The sequence below is a fragment of the Macrobrachium rosenbergii genome, chromosome 41, assembly GCF_040412425.1.
Source record: "Macrobrachium rosenbergii isolate ZJJX-2024 chromosome 41, ASM4041242v1, whole genome shotgun sequence".
Classification (NCBI taxonomy): Eukaryota; Metazoa; Arthropoda; class Malacostraca; order Decapoda; family Palaemonidae; genus Macrobrachium; species Macrobrachium rosenbergii.
Genome location: NC_089781.1, coordinates 81829193 through 81845697, shown reverse-complemented (window position 1 = coordinate 81845697; position 16505 = coordinate 81829193). Strand labels below are relative to the sequence as shown.

Sequence of the window (16505 nt, the reverse complement as noted above, 5' to 3'; positions counted from 1 at the left end):
TCATTGTCCAGTTGGGAAGCTGACCAAACATTCTTAAATTCCAAAACAAAGTCTTGAATATAGAGGGGCCACGGTTACTCAAAAGGGCCTCTTCCTATTATAAATATTACCAGCGAAAAAGCAAATTGACAACAGCTTCGACTGTAGCTCTCTCTCTCTCTCTCTCTCTCTCTCTCTCTCTCTCTCTCTCTCTCTCTCTCTCTCTCGCATTACAAAAACGAGTCGTTATATTGTCTTGTCTATACTACTTTGTCGACTTTCCCCAACAATGTGAATAAGATCTCCGATAATGTCTTGGGAGCCTTATTCTGGAATAGGAAATAAGGACCTCCCAAGGTCATTGTCAAGTCATTGACGTAAAAAGTGACATTTGAGAGGCATGAGGATTTGGCTGAGGTACTCAGGAAGCTGCCGATAAATGAGATTCGTATGGGCTTTGTCGAGTTGTACAGGAATGATGTGTATTGCAATGATGAATGCAATAAATGATGACTCGACCAAGAATACAGAGAAAGTTTTAAAGAAGGTGTGGTTACGGCGATTAGTGTCAGTAGTCCTTTTATTTGAAGATAAAGCATTGATAGTGGTGATTATGATGATGATAAACGCTTGTGTGTATATATATATATATATATATATATATATATATATATATATATATATATATATATATATATATATATATATATATATAATATATATATATATGCATATTTATATATATACACATATATATGTATATGTGTGTGTGTTTGTGTATGTGTGTCTGCCTGTGTGTATGGTCATATGCATGAAGGCATTAAAAGTATTGCTTTCTAATTAACCATTTCTAGTGCTTCGTCCCCCTCCTCCCTCAAAACATTAGCGAACTGATCCATCCCTGAATTACTGTAAGCTTATTACTGTACCTCCTGTTTATCTCCGTACTTCTTATCTTTTAAAATCTTTTACACCAAACATACCGCTGAAGCAGTTCGTTTAAAAAGTTTTAGGCATTTTCTTTCATTTGCATCCAACTTCCGCATTTCACTCCCTTAAAGGAGAACTGGTTCAACGATCCCTTCGTAAATTCCCACCTTGGCTTTAATAGATACCCAGAGTTTCTCATAAATCTTTCCGCACGTACCTTCCTTACATCAATATTCTGTAATTTACCTGCCCTCTTCTAGATAGGAAATTATTTAAAGACGTCATGGCAGATCAAAACACTTACCTAGAAAACTGGTGACATAAAAGGACATGGTATTACATTTTCCTACCTGAATATGTTGAATATACTTTGTAAAGAAAAAAAAAAGCAACTAACCTTCTGTTAGCGAAGCACAGTTACCGTGGAAACATTGAAGCACTTGCAGCAACATATCAGTGGCATAACTTCATTTGTATTGCTGTCCCACTCTCTCTCTCTCTCTCTCTCTCTCTCTCTCTCTCTCTCTCTCTCTCTCTCTCTCACACACACTGGGTGTAAAAAGGTAAATTTAGCTTCTCGGACTTCTCTGTGACTTCCGCCAGTCGCCTCAGACACCACGCCACTGTTTAATTCCATCTTAATCCCTCCATGTTTTTGTTAAATATCCAGTACATGCAGACTCTTCAGAATGTTCTCCTTCCTTCTTTTCCAGAATCTGTCCACTTGCAGAACATGGAATGTTCTAAAAATATCACGATATTTTATTTGTAATAGACTTCTCTCTTCATCAAACTCTGTTCAGTGAACAGGAATAAAAATTCAACGTAAGAAAGGGCCCTAAAGTGTCTCAGAATCCTGGTGTCAGAAAATCCACAGTGCTACTTAATAGATGTATCAGTACTTGAGGTTTTTCGAAGCTTTCATGTTTTCGTGCTTTCACAAAGGTGAAGAAGCCCTTTAGAAGAAGCTCGGGATATTACATTGATATTAATAATAAAGAAAAGCCACATTATTAAGCCTTTTAAACCCAACTTTCTTCTTAAGTTAGTTAGGTTCAAATTCTCCCTCCCTTAAAGTAACTCTGGGTTACTGTCTGAAGAACAGGTTTAACTTGACCTGGCCTCAATTACTTTTTTCTATTTTACAGGTCTGTTTTTAAATGACTCATTTACATTATTTGATCTTCCTTTTAAAAGATGCTATAGCCTTTTTATATTACAATCATACAGACATTTCATTTTGCAAGTTATGGTTTAAAATTATTTGTTAACAATGGTTATAATTAATAATATATTAAAAATGTTTTGTAGTAATTTTGTACAATATTTTTTTTAATTATCAACATATTCTGTAAGGTTTAGATAAGTTTTTCATTGTATATTAGACTCTGTACTTCAGATATTGTACCTCAAAGTATTTTTTGCCATTACAGTGCTATATAGCATTTATCTTCTATAAATGTACACGCGCACACACATACATATATGTAATATGAATATATATATATATATATATATATATATATATATATATATATATATATATATATATATATATATATAAATTGCACGTCAGTGGGTGCACGGAACTGTAGTTCATATATGCAGTGTCTACTGGAGACAGTACATAAGTCTGAACTCAGTACGAAATACAGCTTTGCAGTGCAAACCTTGTATGCAACGATCGTTCGAAGATACATCTAGCTATGACTCAGAAAACATCAACTTCCTGTAGTACGGCGCTTAACCATCGGAGAAACATCACCGAAGCTGCTTCGTTCCACATGGTACGCATCGGTTGTCAGTGGAAAGCACACTTGTTTGTGCCTAGTAATTATATATATATATATATATATATATATATATATATATATATATATATATATATATATATATATATATATATATATGTATATATATATATATATATATATATATATATATATGTGTGTGTGTGTGTGTATGTATGCTTGACAATACTCTAAAGACAGAGTACGGGTTATTCTTTTAAAATGGAGTAGATATCTGCAAGCCGATCGTGTTTTTTATGAGTTGGACTTTTGGGAAAATTTTTCCAAAGTTGGATCTCGAGAGTAATCAGATTTTGGGATAGATCGGAATGTTTTTACCCCAACATAAGCGACATGTCGTCAAAGAAAAACGGAGAAGTTAGGGAATTCCAGAGCTTCGCGTGACATGGGTTGCTGAGGAGGATAGTGGAGGTTACATAAAAAAAACCCGTGGAAAATCCAGGAATTTTGACAGTTATGAGGATTATATACGTTAATGTATCCCAGAAAAATCTCGCCTAAAAAGCTTTACGTAAAGAATAGCCATTCTTGCGCTTCCTAAGGTATCTAGAATTTTTTTTTTTTTTAGAAGAATTACAGTTCCGTTGAATAATGAGTCAAAAATGCGACAAAAGATTCTTTTTAATCCCATCCAGTTCTAGGTCATGAAAAAAACCGCAGGGGCGATGAGGGAGGGGGAGATATTCACATGGGAAATGATACTTATCAAAAGCTCGAACAAGGCAATGTTTTACAGAGCAGCGCTCACTAAGACAAGTAATGGACGAATTCCATTATGTGCGTGTAAATAGTTACGAATAAAAAAACCGTTTTAAAGAGATTTTTAATCTTAAAAAAAAACAACAGTTTCGAGCTTAGTGTGGCTTGCAACTATTGTGTTTTTCAAGATCAGACGATGAGTAAGAAGATTTTTTTTTGTAAGACAAGTATACTATACACGGTGTTTTTCCCCTTACACAAATGCTTGTTTACGATGTTTCGCATCCGTGCATAAATAAAGAGAAAGGAAATAAAAATGTACTGGAGATGCTAAATAAATGCTTAAAACGCCTAGCATTCAAGCACACTGGACACTGATCAATAAGCTCTCCTAGTTGTGCAGCGGCAAAGATAATCGTAAATGTCAAATACTTATCGATTTTTTTAAGATATTCCATAAAGAAGATATCGTCCGTATGAAGCACATCCTATGAAAGCGAGTCCACATAAAAGATAGTGCAGTAAGGGATAGTCCATATGAAGGATAGTCCAGAGAAAGTGGTCTGTATGAAAACTATCCCCTTCCGAAGAAACTACTCCGGATGAAGATTATGAAAAGACAACTCCCCCCACCCAGGCCCGAAACCCCCATCCAAAAAAAAAATAAAAATAAATAAATAAATAATTACATAAAAAGGGTATAACGAAAGAAGCGTTTGTATAAAAAATGCTTTAAGAAAGTTATTCCACACTCATTATATCCCAGGAAAAACCTAATCTACATGAAAAATACCCCAGAAATGTAATTTTTCATATGAGAAGTATCCCAAGTCAAATTAATCCATCAAGAAAACATAGACGAAGAAACGAAGCGAGTATACAAGGAGGCCGTTGTTGACCACCGGAAAGCACAATCAGTGGGATGTTATTCCATATCGCTACAGAGCTTATCTTGGACATGACTCAACGAACCACCTGTGAGTAGACGACAGGAATACCATGAGCTGCGTAATTGCTGTCGTAATTCTGCCCGGTAAATTATTCAACCTTTTTATTTTAAAATTAAGTAACTTTTAGTGTTTTCGTTTTTCCTTACTCCGCGAAAAAATTAGCCAAGTTTTTATTGTTTGCTTAGGTTGTTTGCGTAACTGGCACTCCCTACATGAGTCCTTTTTCTTTGTTTTTATGTAAAACAGTTTGTATGAGTGTTGGGCTGTTTCACGAGTCGTTATATGCAAGGTCCAAAGTTTCTTTGGACCTCGGTTATATGGAGACTCGGTCGTTTACCTCCGCTGTGGTGGGGCCTACCAAAAGCTGTCTTCCTCTCTCTCTAAACTGACGGGGCAGTATCTTCAGGCAATTACCTTTTGTGTTATTGGCTGTTCCACGACCGGTCAAACACAAGACTTTGTCCTGTGAGGTTCTGACTGCTTATGGATTGTAAGGACCTGGACAATATTATTATTGTAACGAAACCACAACGTCGTTACGGTACTATCACGAATGTGATTTTTTTTTTCAGCTCTTTAATTTTCGTATCAGTCAGTCGAAGTGCTAGCAATCGATGGGGGAGGAGTGGAAGATTACATATTGATAAGCTTGACAAGAATTTAATTGCATGCTTATCAGTTGCAAATGCATTTTTCCAGTAACTAAGATTACGCCAAATCATATCTGATATCGGGTCATCGTACGAGCAAGATAAAGGTATATAAAAACGTCATTCTCCACCCCTCTCCCACCTTCGTACCTCCCCCCTCCTATCATGTGCTCTTTCTGACACACAGTTTTTCTGGTATTCTGTATTTGCTGCTAATAAACCTGTCACATGATTACAACCCTTTTTATCCTGTTTATGTTCCACTGGGCCTCAGTTGACGTCTGATAATGACAATCTCCATTTCTGAAGGAAAAGGCAAGCCATTTTTTTTCTTTTATCTGATAGGGCTATAGGCATTTAATGTAAATCTTGTCATATGACCCTTCTAATCACCCCTCTACAGCGGTGGTTCCCATCATTTTTTTTTCCAGATGGCTCCGATCATGCACCTTTATACCCATTACCGCAAACCAACCGGTTTTATACACCATAAATAATCCATAATGTTGCTGGTTGTAGGCTTTAAAAATAAAGGACAAGAGGAGAATGGGCCAAAAAAAGAGGAGCCAAGAAAAGAGGAGAAAGAAGGGAGCCAAGAAAAGAGTAGAAGGAGAGGGAGCCAAGAAGCGAGGAGAAAGAGAGAGAGCCAAGAGAAGTGGAGAAAGAGAGGACCGAGAAAAGAGGAGAATGAGAGAAGGGCCAAGAAAAGATGAAAAAGAAAAGGAACTAAGGAGAGAGGAGACTGAGAAGGGGATAAGGAAGAGGAAAAAGAGAGGGCACCAAAAAGACAGGAAGAAAGAGAGAGGACCAAGAATAGAGGAGGAAGAGAAAGGGCTAAGAAAAGAGGAAAAAAGAGTGGGAGTGGCAAAGAAAGAGGAGGATGGGAGGAGGCTAAGAAAAGAGAAGGATGGGAGGGTCCTGGGAAAAGGAATGAAGGGCGGTGGTCAAGAAAAGAGGGATGGATGGAGCTAAGGAAAGAGTTGGAAGGAATGGGCGAGGAAAGATGAGAAGGGGAGGGTCCAAGGAGAGTGGAATAGAGAAGGGAATAAGGACAAGAGAGTGAATGGAAAGAAGAGGGGGTGGAGGGATAAAGAAAGAGTTGTAGAGGAAGAGGAGCAAGGGAAGCGAAGGACAGATGGCCAAGGAAAAAGAGAAAGGGAGTGGCAAATATTGGGAACGTTGGGAGGGAATCAAGGAAAGGGAAGGGCCGAGGGTAAGAGGATGAGGAAAGGGGACAAAAAAAGGGGGGTGGCAATGGGAAGGAGCATAGAAGAGGGGAGGGGAAAGCAAAAGGTGGGAGGGGCGGGATAAAGATAGAGGAGGAAGGAAGGAGGACAAGAAAAAGGGGGGGTGAAGTGTGAAGGGGAAGGGAGAGGCAAGGAAAAAGTTAGATTTGGTTAAGCTGTTAACTCCCAAACCGTCGAATTCACTTAACCAACACAAAAATGGGATACATTTTCCTACGCTGAATATGATCCAGATTGATGCCGGGGTCTAAGGATGTCACACACACACACACACAGGCACCCAAAGCCAAATCAAAAGTCCTTCAAAGAGAGGCATCACACACATACAAAATGGGAATAAAAGCATTAAAGAAGAAGAAGAAGATATATATATATATATATATATATATATATATATATATATATATATATATATATATATATATACACATCTGTGTGTGTGTGTGTGTGTGTGTGTGTGTGTGTGTGTGTGTGTGTGTGTGTGTATGCTCCTCAAGTTTTTAAGCCTGGGTGCTTAAAGGCACAAAATATTTCAGGCTGAATCTGAGATAAATGACTTCTAAATTTATATTCTTGTACTAGCTATTTGTCAGGTAACTTTTTTTTATTATTATTTTCGTCTTTTTCTACAGGCACTTAAGAATTATAGCATATCTGATGCATATATCTCACAAACTGATAGTAAAATTAACAAATTAACCTTTACCAAAACAAACAATTTTAATTTAACCTTTGCAGCAGACGAACAACTGAAATTAATGCTTTCCATGATAATTTTAACAGCATATGTCTTATTACGTAAAACGTCATATAAAACTTTTCTGATGAAATCGTCGTTTATTCGTCAGCAGTATAGTTCTACGATAATACATAGCTAAAATAGAAGAATGGGCAATGAAAAGAATCGACGAAAACTTATTTTCCTTTAAATAAATGGTTAAACTCAAGCTCTGTCATTATCTACCATTGTCAGATATATATATATATATATATATATATATATATATATATATATATATATATATATATATATATATATATGTATATATGTGTGTGTGTGTGTGTGTGTGTGTGTGTGTGTGTGTGTGTGCGCGTGTTGAAAAGTCCAAAACTTAGTTATACGAGGCCACGAGGTTTTTTCCCTCTAACTGCCACATGCATATCGATCACGTGGAACTCACTTCTATTGTATTATGAATCCAGAACACTCGTTATCAGCATGACAAAATAAACCATTTATTGAATTATTATCCATTTCGTTTGATATATATTCAGATTTCATGCGAATTTGTTAAAATATGGAAAGTGTTAGAAATAGCGCACAAAGAAAAAGGAGCTACCGTAAGGAGAGAATGAATGACGGAAAGATTTGTTTTGTAAACAATGAAACATATTGTATTCGGCACAAGCATGGTAAAATGCTTTTCAGGTGTGGCTACGTTTCATTCTAACACAAGTGGCTTTTCCAAAATCCTCAGTATTTACAATAATGTATCTTAATGGTTGGAGAAGTCCGTCATGTTTAAAGAAAAAGTATTTCTACATTCATGAGTTTACATTTAGCGCTTTGCTGATATGCCACCTAGTGGTACTTTAGAGAGGCAATTCAGCATTGCCAAAGCAGGAAAATTAAATGGCGTTGAATTCAAAACATAAACAAAGGTGTTTTGAGGCTATGCCATCTAAAAATGACTGACATTTTGCTACAATTAAAAGCTTACGATTAGCATTAATTTCGATAATGAGTTGTTGATGGGTTCTATTGAATATTTAAGAATACGAAAACCTATGTTTATCAATCACCGGGAGAAAGGGAGGAGTTGGTAACATTGTAGAGAGCAATATCTTGGTACTGCGACGCCTCAAAACAGCTGAGAGAACAAACAAAATATTACCGGCCACCTCTGAGCTCCCACAGTTAATAAATGCAGCACGTAACAGTAAGTGAATGAACGGTCGTTAGTCACAGATTGGTAGTACGGCGTGAAATAGTGGGTCATTCGCGTGGAAGCAGGTTTCAGGAGGGAAATGCCTAAGAAAGGAAAGTTATCTTAACCTTCCGAGAGTAGGGGGGGAGGGAGGACAAATGTTTACCACAGGCCTTCGCTTTCTACGTGATAAATATATTTGTGAAGACATGTTTACTAATGTTCCACACGTGGCTCCCCCTTGTCCTGTTGGTGAAAGCTCTTTTGGAGTTCTGTCACTGAATGTATTTCAGAGCTCCATTTTGGTTTTTGACGCGAATTCGACATGTATTATGTGCATGTGAAAGCAGCCTAACCTGCTGTGCTGTACCCCTAGTTAAGCATCGTCGTGTACTTTGCACTTCTTGCCAGGCTAGGATATTCTAGACTGTTTAGGCCCCTTTTGATTGGATTTTGAAAGTTTCAAGGCTAACTTATAGTCTGTTGGGTATTTGAAACCGTTATTTGGATGTACTGTAGGCTTAAATAACATTTTTATCAAGCTGCCTATCACGAACTAGCCCCAAGGTTTTTTTCCCTAATGGTAAAAATGCTCAGATTGACAATAGTAAAGATCCCATGGACATTTAGTGTTGAGTGATTTTGGTGATTTTAATATTTTTGTTGGAAATTCTTACCTGGGTTAACCCATAACTTACTCCCTGCTCATGTCCAACAGTAATTGGGTCTCCAGGTCGGGACCAAGGCCTTGTATAGGAGTAAATTAATAATAATGTAATACTGTACAGAGATACATGCTATCCAAGGGATTCGTGTTACCCCCCGGTCAGGGATTTTGCCTCCTCAGACCTCTCACTTAACCTCAATAAATAGCCACAGAGTAAAATACAGGGATGCAAACTAACCTAATTTAACCTATGGTGCAGATACTTAAATGCTGGGCAGTTGGCAAAAAGTTACTTAACGTAGAGAATTAAAGAGACTGAGATGGCAACCTAACCTAACCCAAGGTGCATGGTTCATGTCTGTCCAAGGGGAGAAACATAGAGTGCAGTGTAAAATAATGCAGTGTTTTGTTCAGTGCTAGGTTATGTCGTTCTTTTAACGTCATCAGATTATGTAATATTACAAACTACCAGTATTTGCCACAGTTCCATATGGAAATTGATAGATGTGCAAAGGTTGATGAGTTAACAGTAGGGTTTCCATCAGAAATTACTGTTAGAAGTCCTTCAGTGTATAAAAAGCAATGAAAACCATATTTCAGTGCTAAATTTAGTTACCTATAAACCTTGAAATTTCACTTGTAAGATTTCATGTTACCCTATTGGTAGATCTAAGTAGTAGCTCTGTGGTGGCGATTTCCTTCTAACTTAACTTTTTCTAGGTTTTTTTGATTGCTAAGAAATACCCTCTATTTACTGTGCTGGAACCCAGAATAATGTAGTGTTTCACCAGCTATGCTGCAGGAGTTAAAATAAACAAAAATTAATGTACCCAGTTTTCTTCATCCAAATGATAATTTTTATTGTTAGTTTCACAGTAATGAACTAATACTTGTGGTTGCTAAAACATCAATAATTGACATAATTATAGAGACTAAAAGTCATAACCAACAGATTCAAGATATCTAAAATTCTATAACAGCAAAACTCTCTAGCAGACAAAACATGAAGAATCATGGAATTGGATAAGTAACGAAAAAGTTTGGCAAAAGATTTGGCATTAGCTGGTGGTATATATTGTTGTTTTCACAGAGAAATAGAAAGATGAACTGCAACGTGAAAAGAAATATGACGCCCATGTAAACAGACAAGAGGTATAATTTCATCATCTTGAAGATATCTTGGCAAATGTACATTTTTGCAGTAACTAAAGCAATGACAAAATGTAGTACAGAAATGCCTACCAAAATTTTTGCGATTTTTGCGAAGGATAAAGCCAGAAGGCTATAGCTTGATCTCACTGTGACAGTAGGCTACCCATGTTCATCATTAGACACCATTCTTGAGCATATTTAACCCTAGGTTCTCTATCCTTGTAAGTACCATTGATACTACCTACAAACCCACCCCATGGTAGGTTAGGGAAGGGTATATCACTGGTCAACCTATTACCCTATATGATAAAAGATAAAACTGAAATGTTGGAGGTAGAATACAGTGTGAGGGGGATCATGATTTACTTGGGGCCTGCCCTATATAATAAAAGATAAAGCTGAAATGTTGGAGGTAGAATGCAGAGTGAGGATCATGATTTACTTTGGGGCGGGTTAGGACTTGGCATCCATGGATAGCTCAGGTAAAGTTAAATCTGGTTAGGTCATATGCCCTCTGAAATGCCTACTACAGAAATGCCTAGGCTACTACAGTAGCCCTAACCCTTTCTCTGCATTTGCTCTGAAATATATACATTATAAATAATTATATGAAAGATATATACATATAGTATAGATATAAGTGTAAATAGCTCTTCTGGCCATTTTTTTTATTCACAAACAGACTGTCTTATCTTGTTCTCTTCCAAAATGTTCATCACTTTGGTTTTGTTTTCTGTAATGAATGTCAGATTAGGTTGGTGAAGCTGCTTAAGTATTAAAAAGATCCAGATACTTTTTTTCTGTCAGTAGCATAATTAATGCATACTCTATTACTGACTTGTATACCTGTTTGGTACATAATTAGAAAGCTATTATTTTAGTTAGTCTCAGATTAATATTTTATTTCCAGTATACTATATTCAGATACTGCTGGGTCATTCATCCCATTAACCATTCTTGCTGTGATTATTCCTTGTGTGATTTACATGTGTATGTTGCATAAATCGTTATTTGTTCATATGGAAATAGAAACCATCACTTTTTCTGTAGGAGTATCCTTCAGTGCAGGCTGGAATTGGTTGTTGAAATTTGGTAAGACAGTAGGTAACTGATGGGAAGAGGGTGAGTTGGGCAAACTCTCACACACCTGGCTTGGGTGAAATTCCCCTGCTATCATCAAGCACTTTTCCTTCGGTCCTTGTTGTGTGAGGAGGGCTTGCTGTCCTTATGCTGACTGCCAAGTTGAGACTTGTTTGTTCCAACACGATATACAAACCTTCGGTCCTTTACATTAGGAATTACTTTCAGCGTAAGCTGGAAACATCCGTTGAACTTTCGAACAAGGTGGTTAGGCAGTTAACCACCGTTCGGGAGGCAGGGGTACCGCCTGCCCGGATGTAAACATTCCAATTTGCTTTTGGCCATCATAGACTGCGGACGTTGCTTTCTCGCTCTCTGCCTGACTGTTGTTGAGTTTTTCCTGGTGGGAACTTTCCTTTTACTTTTTCATTATGAATGTGGATAAGTCCTTTAAGCCCTCCTATCCCCAGCGTGTATGTCCTGGGGTGGGAGGCAAAAAAAAAAATAACACATTTAGATTTAGCGTGGACATGGACACACGCCCTCTGCCCCACCTGCAGGGGATGTGTGTGTTCGCGCACTTAGCCCTGTGCTGAGTGTTAAGTGTTGCTCCTGGTTTGCTGAGCAGTGGAAGAAGTTTGAAGAGAGGAGATGATACTGTAGGAAGCCCGCCAAGGAATCGTCCGAGGGTAACACGCCCCGATGACTCCTGTGGTGGCTGATCCGTCGGGATTGTTTCTTCCTCATGGCAAGCTTCCCCTTCTTGCTGCCTCTCCTTGGGTGAGGACTCCCCTTCCCCTTCCTCATTCGATTTCATCGGGTGTGGAAGGCTGCGGGAGAGCGGTTGCTCAGGACATCCTCTCTGGGGCCTCTCCTCACTCCAGGGGCGAATTTTTTCCCCCGGAGCGAGTAGAGGCTTCCCTATTTGACCCGACTCTGTCCTCAGGTTTGGGGGTGTAAGTGTCCTCTGTTGGCCAGGTACCTGATCTCACCTCTGCCTGGCTGCACCTGGGTCTGCCTGGTGTTCTGTCACTGGAGGGTCTCGTGTCCCATTTGTCTGGCGCTCCGGTGACGACCCACACAGCCATCGCTTCCACCACCACGACTGTCACCATGTCGTCCTTCGGCAAGCTGCCTGTGATGGTGGCCTTGCACCTGGACACCCAGGTGTCAGCTGCTCCTGCTACATACCACCCCATGCTGCTGCCCCCTGGGTTCCTGGCCCCGTTATCCCTGCCTGCCCCATGCACATGGTGACTTCATTGGTCCCTGTATGTCGATGCCTGCTCCTTTTGCTGACCCACGCTCGTTCATGACTACGTTTCTGGCTCCTCGCTTCCCTGACACTTGGCCCGGCCTGGCTTCCCATGTACCACCTGTGCCTCCAATCCTGGCTTTGTCTCCTGTGTGTTGGCTCCCTCGCTGCTGTACCTACTCCGGTAGCTGCTGGCCCGAGCACCATCTTTGCTACCCGGGTTGCGCCTGCGTCCGTGGTCCCCCTGGTTACTCCTGTGCCTTCTGCTGCTCCTTTGTGGATGGGAGACCTGACTGCTATCCTGAGGAAGATGGCGAAGAAATCGAAGAAGAGATCGAGGAAGGTGTCGTCGTCTGCTACCTCTTCTTCCTCTTCCAAGGCTCGCCAGCCAAGGAAGAAGAAGCCTGCCCCCTCCCCCCAAGAAGTCTCGCACCAAGACTTCTAAGGGACTGCCTCCTTCCACAGGGAAGGCACTGGGATCTCTCGTTGGCTCTTCCCGGTCCACGGACCAGGGAACCATTGCATTGACCCCCGGTCAGTCGTATCGGGAGCCAGGGCGTGCAGACCATGGTTTGCACTCCCCCAATGCGCTGAAGAAGCCTGCTTCTAAGGCCAGTGGGACCCTGTTGGACACTCGCTCGCGAGTCGCTTTGAGTACCCAGGTCTCTAAGGAGACCCGAGTACCCTGGTCTGGTACGGGAAAAACCTCTCTCCCTACGGACTCGGGCGGGGGACGGGAGTAAGAGTCCAGGCATGCAGGTGTTCCGACTCTTCCTGCTGGTACTTCTTCCAGTACCAAGCCAGGTTCCTGGGATGGTGCACCGGTCCCTTGGGTCCGGACACCAGGGAAGGGAGAGAAGAGGTCCCCTGCTCAGTCCTCCCGAGAGGTTTTGGCCTCGAAGAAGACTGGGGTGCGTCCAGAGGACAGCACAAGTTCGTGCCAGCCAGCCGCGCACTCTACTCCTCCCAGTCCCTGGCCATGTTCCCGTGGCCAGCCTGGCTCGGGGGAGTGAGTGGCTAACTATGCGAGTGCGTGGCTCTACTCGCGTGAGCTGCTCCACTCTCCTTGGGAGAACGCTTCGCCCAGGCGAAAGCGCTCTCATCATCACCACCACGGGTTGGTGACCGCTCCTGGCCTGCTGCTCCTGTTGGTTATGCCAGCAAGACCAGTGGGAGTGCCCGATCCTCCTCGCCTGTCCCCTCTACCTCCTGGGCACCTCTGAAGGGGCGCGAGTCAGACAGGAAGAACTCTGGCGAGTTGTCTCTCCCAGAGTTCTACCTCGGGGGTGTACATGCCTGGCTCGGTCCTCGGTTCGGCCAGGTCTTATGTCCACGTGGTGCAGGGTGGATCACAGGGGTATGCCGAGGTTCTCCCTCCTGCAGGGAGAGTAGATCAGGAGGACCGCACCCTGGAAGGACTCGAGGGTCCTCTTCCCTAGGATGCGAACACCCCCAAGATACAGAGGAGGTTTGCTGAGGTAACTGCACTGATTCGTCAGCACAACGACCTCGGGGAAGGGACCACGGCCTTGTCTGTGGATGGTCCGTTGCGCCTCGAATCTTTTGGGGACCCAAGAAGGAACCCAAGCCTTCGGTGGGGCTGCCATGGTCCACGCTTGCCGAGGGGATACTCGATCAGGTGAATGGTCTTTTGTTTGGGCAGGACAATTCTCTTCGATCGAACTGCTCGGACAAGCTACTTCCCCATACTCTACCTCGTCAGAAGTGTTTCTACATGCCATCGGAGAGGTCATTGCTGGCTAAACAGGTTGACCCGGACCTGGTTTGTCTAGATCCGGGTCTCTTGTTGCAGCAACTTACTGCAGAGAGTATCTCCCTCTCTCAGCAAGAGGCCGCAACCCTGGAAGCCACTGCCATGCGGCTTTCCAGGCAGTCTCCTGGCTGGATCTGTGGTCCTTCACAGTATCCAAGTGGCTGCTTCCTTGGGTGCTATCGTACCCGGGGAAGACTCCGCTTTCAGGAGACTATGCCAGTCTGGAGGTAGAGCCATCTCCTACCTCACCCACCAGACAGCAAACCTGTGGGCTAACCTTGTCCTGAAGCGAAGGGACGCCGTTCTTTCTCGCTTTTCCAGGTCCGTGGGGCCCTATTCGGCAGTGACCCTGCGGAACGGACCATTGCTGCAGTCTACCTCTCTGTACCCTAGAGGGTTGTTGGACGCTGCGGTGGACAAGTGTTGGGCCAATGACAGCAACCGGCTTGTTCACCAGGCAGTGGCCAAGATCTCTTGGTCTTCGCGTTCCACTGTGGCCAGGCCCGCGGGTCAGGCTAGCACTTTCTCGGCCCCTGAGAAGTCCCAGTCTTCGAAGGGATCCCGTGGAAACACCCAGCCTTCTTCCTCTGGAAAGGGTGGACCTTCCCACCCCTTTCAGTTTGCTTTCCCATCCGGAAAAGTGGGCAAGGGGAAGAAGAAGAAGGGGAAATGCTAGGGATGGCGTTCCCTCCCAACGGCTGCCAAAGGTGGGGGGTTGCCTGTCGAGCCGTTGGTCAACATGGCAGCCACACAGAGCCAAGACCTGGATAGTGGATGTCCTTTGGGAGGGATATCTACTACCCTTCAAGTCTCAGCCACCCCTCACCTACTCTCCAGTCCGTCTCTGCACCTACGTCCATGGAACACCGAAGGACTCCGCACTACAGCAAGAAGTGCAAGCCATGCTGAGCAAGGGTGCTGTGGAAGATGTGTCGGACCGGTCCTTAGGCTTTTACAGCTGTGTCTTCCTTGTAGAGAAAGCCACAGGGGGATGGAGACCGGTCATAGACCTCTCTCCCCTGAACCAATTCATTCGCCAGACTTGGTTCACGATGGAAACAACACGTTCCGTGTTTGCTCCCATCAGGGAGAACAACTTCATGCTTACGGTGGACTTGAGGGATGCGTATTTCCAAATACCCATTCATCCGTTCTCTCGCAAGTACCTCCACTCTATCCTCAGGGAGACAGTCTTCCAATTCAGGGCATTCTGCTTCGGGCTCTCAACCGCTCCCCAGGTGTTCACGAGAGCCTTCTCTTTTGTGTCAGCTTGGGCCCATTCGCATGGGATACGTCTACTGAGGTATCTCGATGACTGGCTGGTCCTGGCGAGCTCCCACTCGCAGTTACTGCAGGACAGGGATCGACTCCTCGAGTTTTGCCGCGATCTTGGGATCATGGTGAATCTTGAGAAGTCAGATCTCACCCCCAAGCAGAGGATAAAGTGCCTGGGCATGCTGATAGACACGGTAGCAGCGAAAGTCTTTCCCTCGGACTCTCGTATCAGCAGGTTCAGGCAGGCAGCACAGCTGTTCCTGTCTCGACAGGAACAGCCAGCCCAGCAATGGCAAGTCGTCATCGTTCACCTGTTGTCGCTGGAGAAGCTGGTACCTCATGGGCATCTTCACCTGCGGTCTCTACAGTGGAGACTAAAGGAGTATTGGTCTCAGTCCCGAGACCCCCAGTCCTTTCTCATCCCTCTTTCTGAGGAGGTGAGAGAGGACCTTCGTTGGTGGATGGATGACAGGAACTTCTTGATAGGAGTATCCCTGCATACTTCCCCTCCGGACATGCTGCTGTTCTCAGACGCATCGGCCGAGGGATGGGCCGCACACCTGAAGGAGTTGCTGACTTCGGGAGTGTGGCACCAAGACGACAAGCACCTTCACATCAACATCCTAGAACTCAAGGCAGCCTTCCTGGCTCTCCAAGAGTTCTGGGATCGAGTGATGGGTCACTCCGTGGTACTGATGAATGACAATACCATGATAGTGGCATATGTCAACAAGCAGGGGGGGTCTAGTATTCCTCCCGCTCCACCAGTTGACGATGCAGGTGCACAAGTTGGCCTGGCTCACTCAGTAGAGCTGTCAGCCAGGTACATTCCAGGCAAGAGGAATGTCATGGCAGACAAGCTCAGCCTCCAGAATCAGGTGATCGGAACCGAATGGCCCCTTCACTCGGAAGTCACAGAAAGGCTGTTCGACCTGTGGGGGCGTCCAGTCATCGACCTGTTTGCCACCCAGCACAACAGAAAACTCCAGGTCTTCTGCTCTGTCATGCCGGACCCATGGGCCACTGCGGAGGACGCATTCTAGCACCCATGGGACAACCTTGACGTCTGCGCCTTTCCTCCGTTATGTCTGTTTCGCAGAGTGATCAG

At 43.1% G+C, this 16505-nt stretch overlaps 3 protein-coding genes across 6 annotated transcripts in view; all 3 read left to right on the top strand.

Annotated features, from left to right (window-relative positions):
* Positions 1 to 16505, top strand: part of LOC136826930 (terminal uridylyltransferase 7-like) — a 182577-nt gene that overhangs the window by 1662 nt on the left and 164410 nt on the right. The window contains exon 1 of one of the 4 annotated variants that reach the window (XM_067084510.1): positions 8086 to 8206. The exons of 2 other annotated variants lie outside the window; for them this stretch is intronic. The gene's annotated coding sequence lies outside the window, so the exon portion shown is untranslated. Of the gene's footprint in view, positions 1 to 8085; positions 8207 to 16505 lie in introns of those variants that run through there. One more of the 4 variants, XM_067084507.1, reaches the window with a different exon arrangement.
* On the top strand, positions 5566 to 5991 carry LOC136827233 (uncharacterized). Its single transcript, XM_067085007.1, has one exon. The coding sequence runs from the start codon at positions 5566 to 5568 to the stop codon at positions 5989 to 5991; it is 426 nt and encodes a 141-aa protein (XP_066941108.1).
* LOC136827232 (uncharacterized) lies at positions 15913 to 16440 on the top strand. The gene has a single exon (XM_067085006.1). It carries the CDS (start codon positions 15913 to 15915, stop codon positions 16438 to 16440), a length of 528 nt encoding a protein of 175 aa, XP_066941107.1.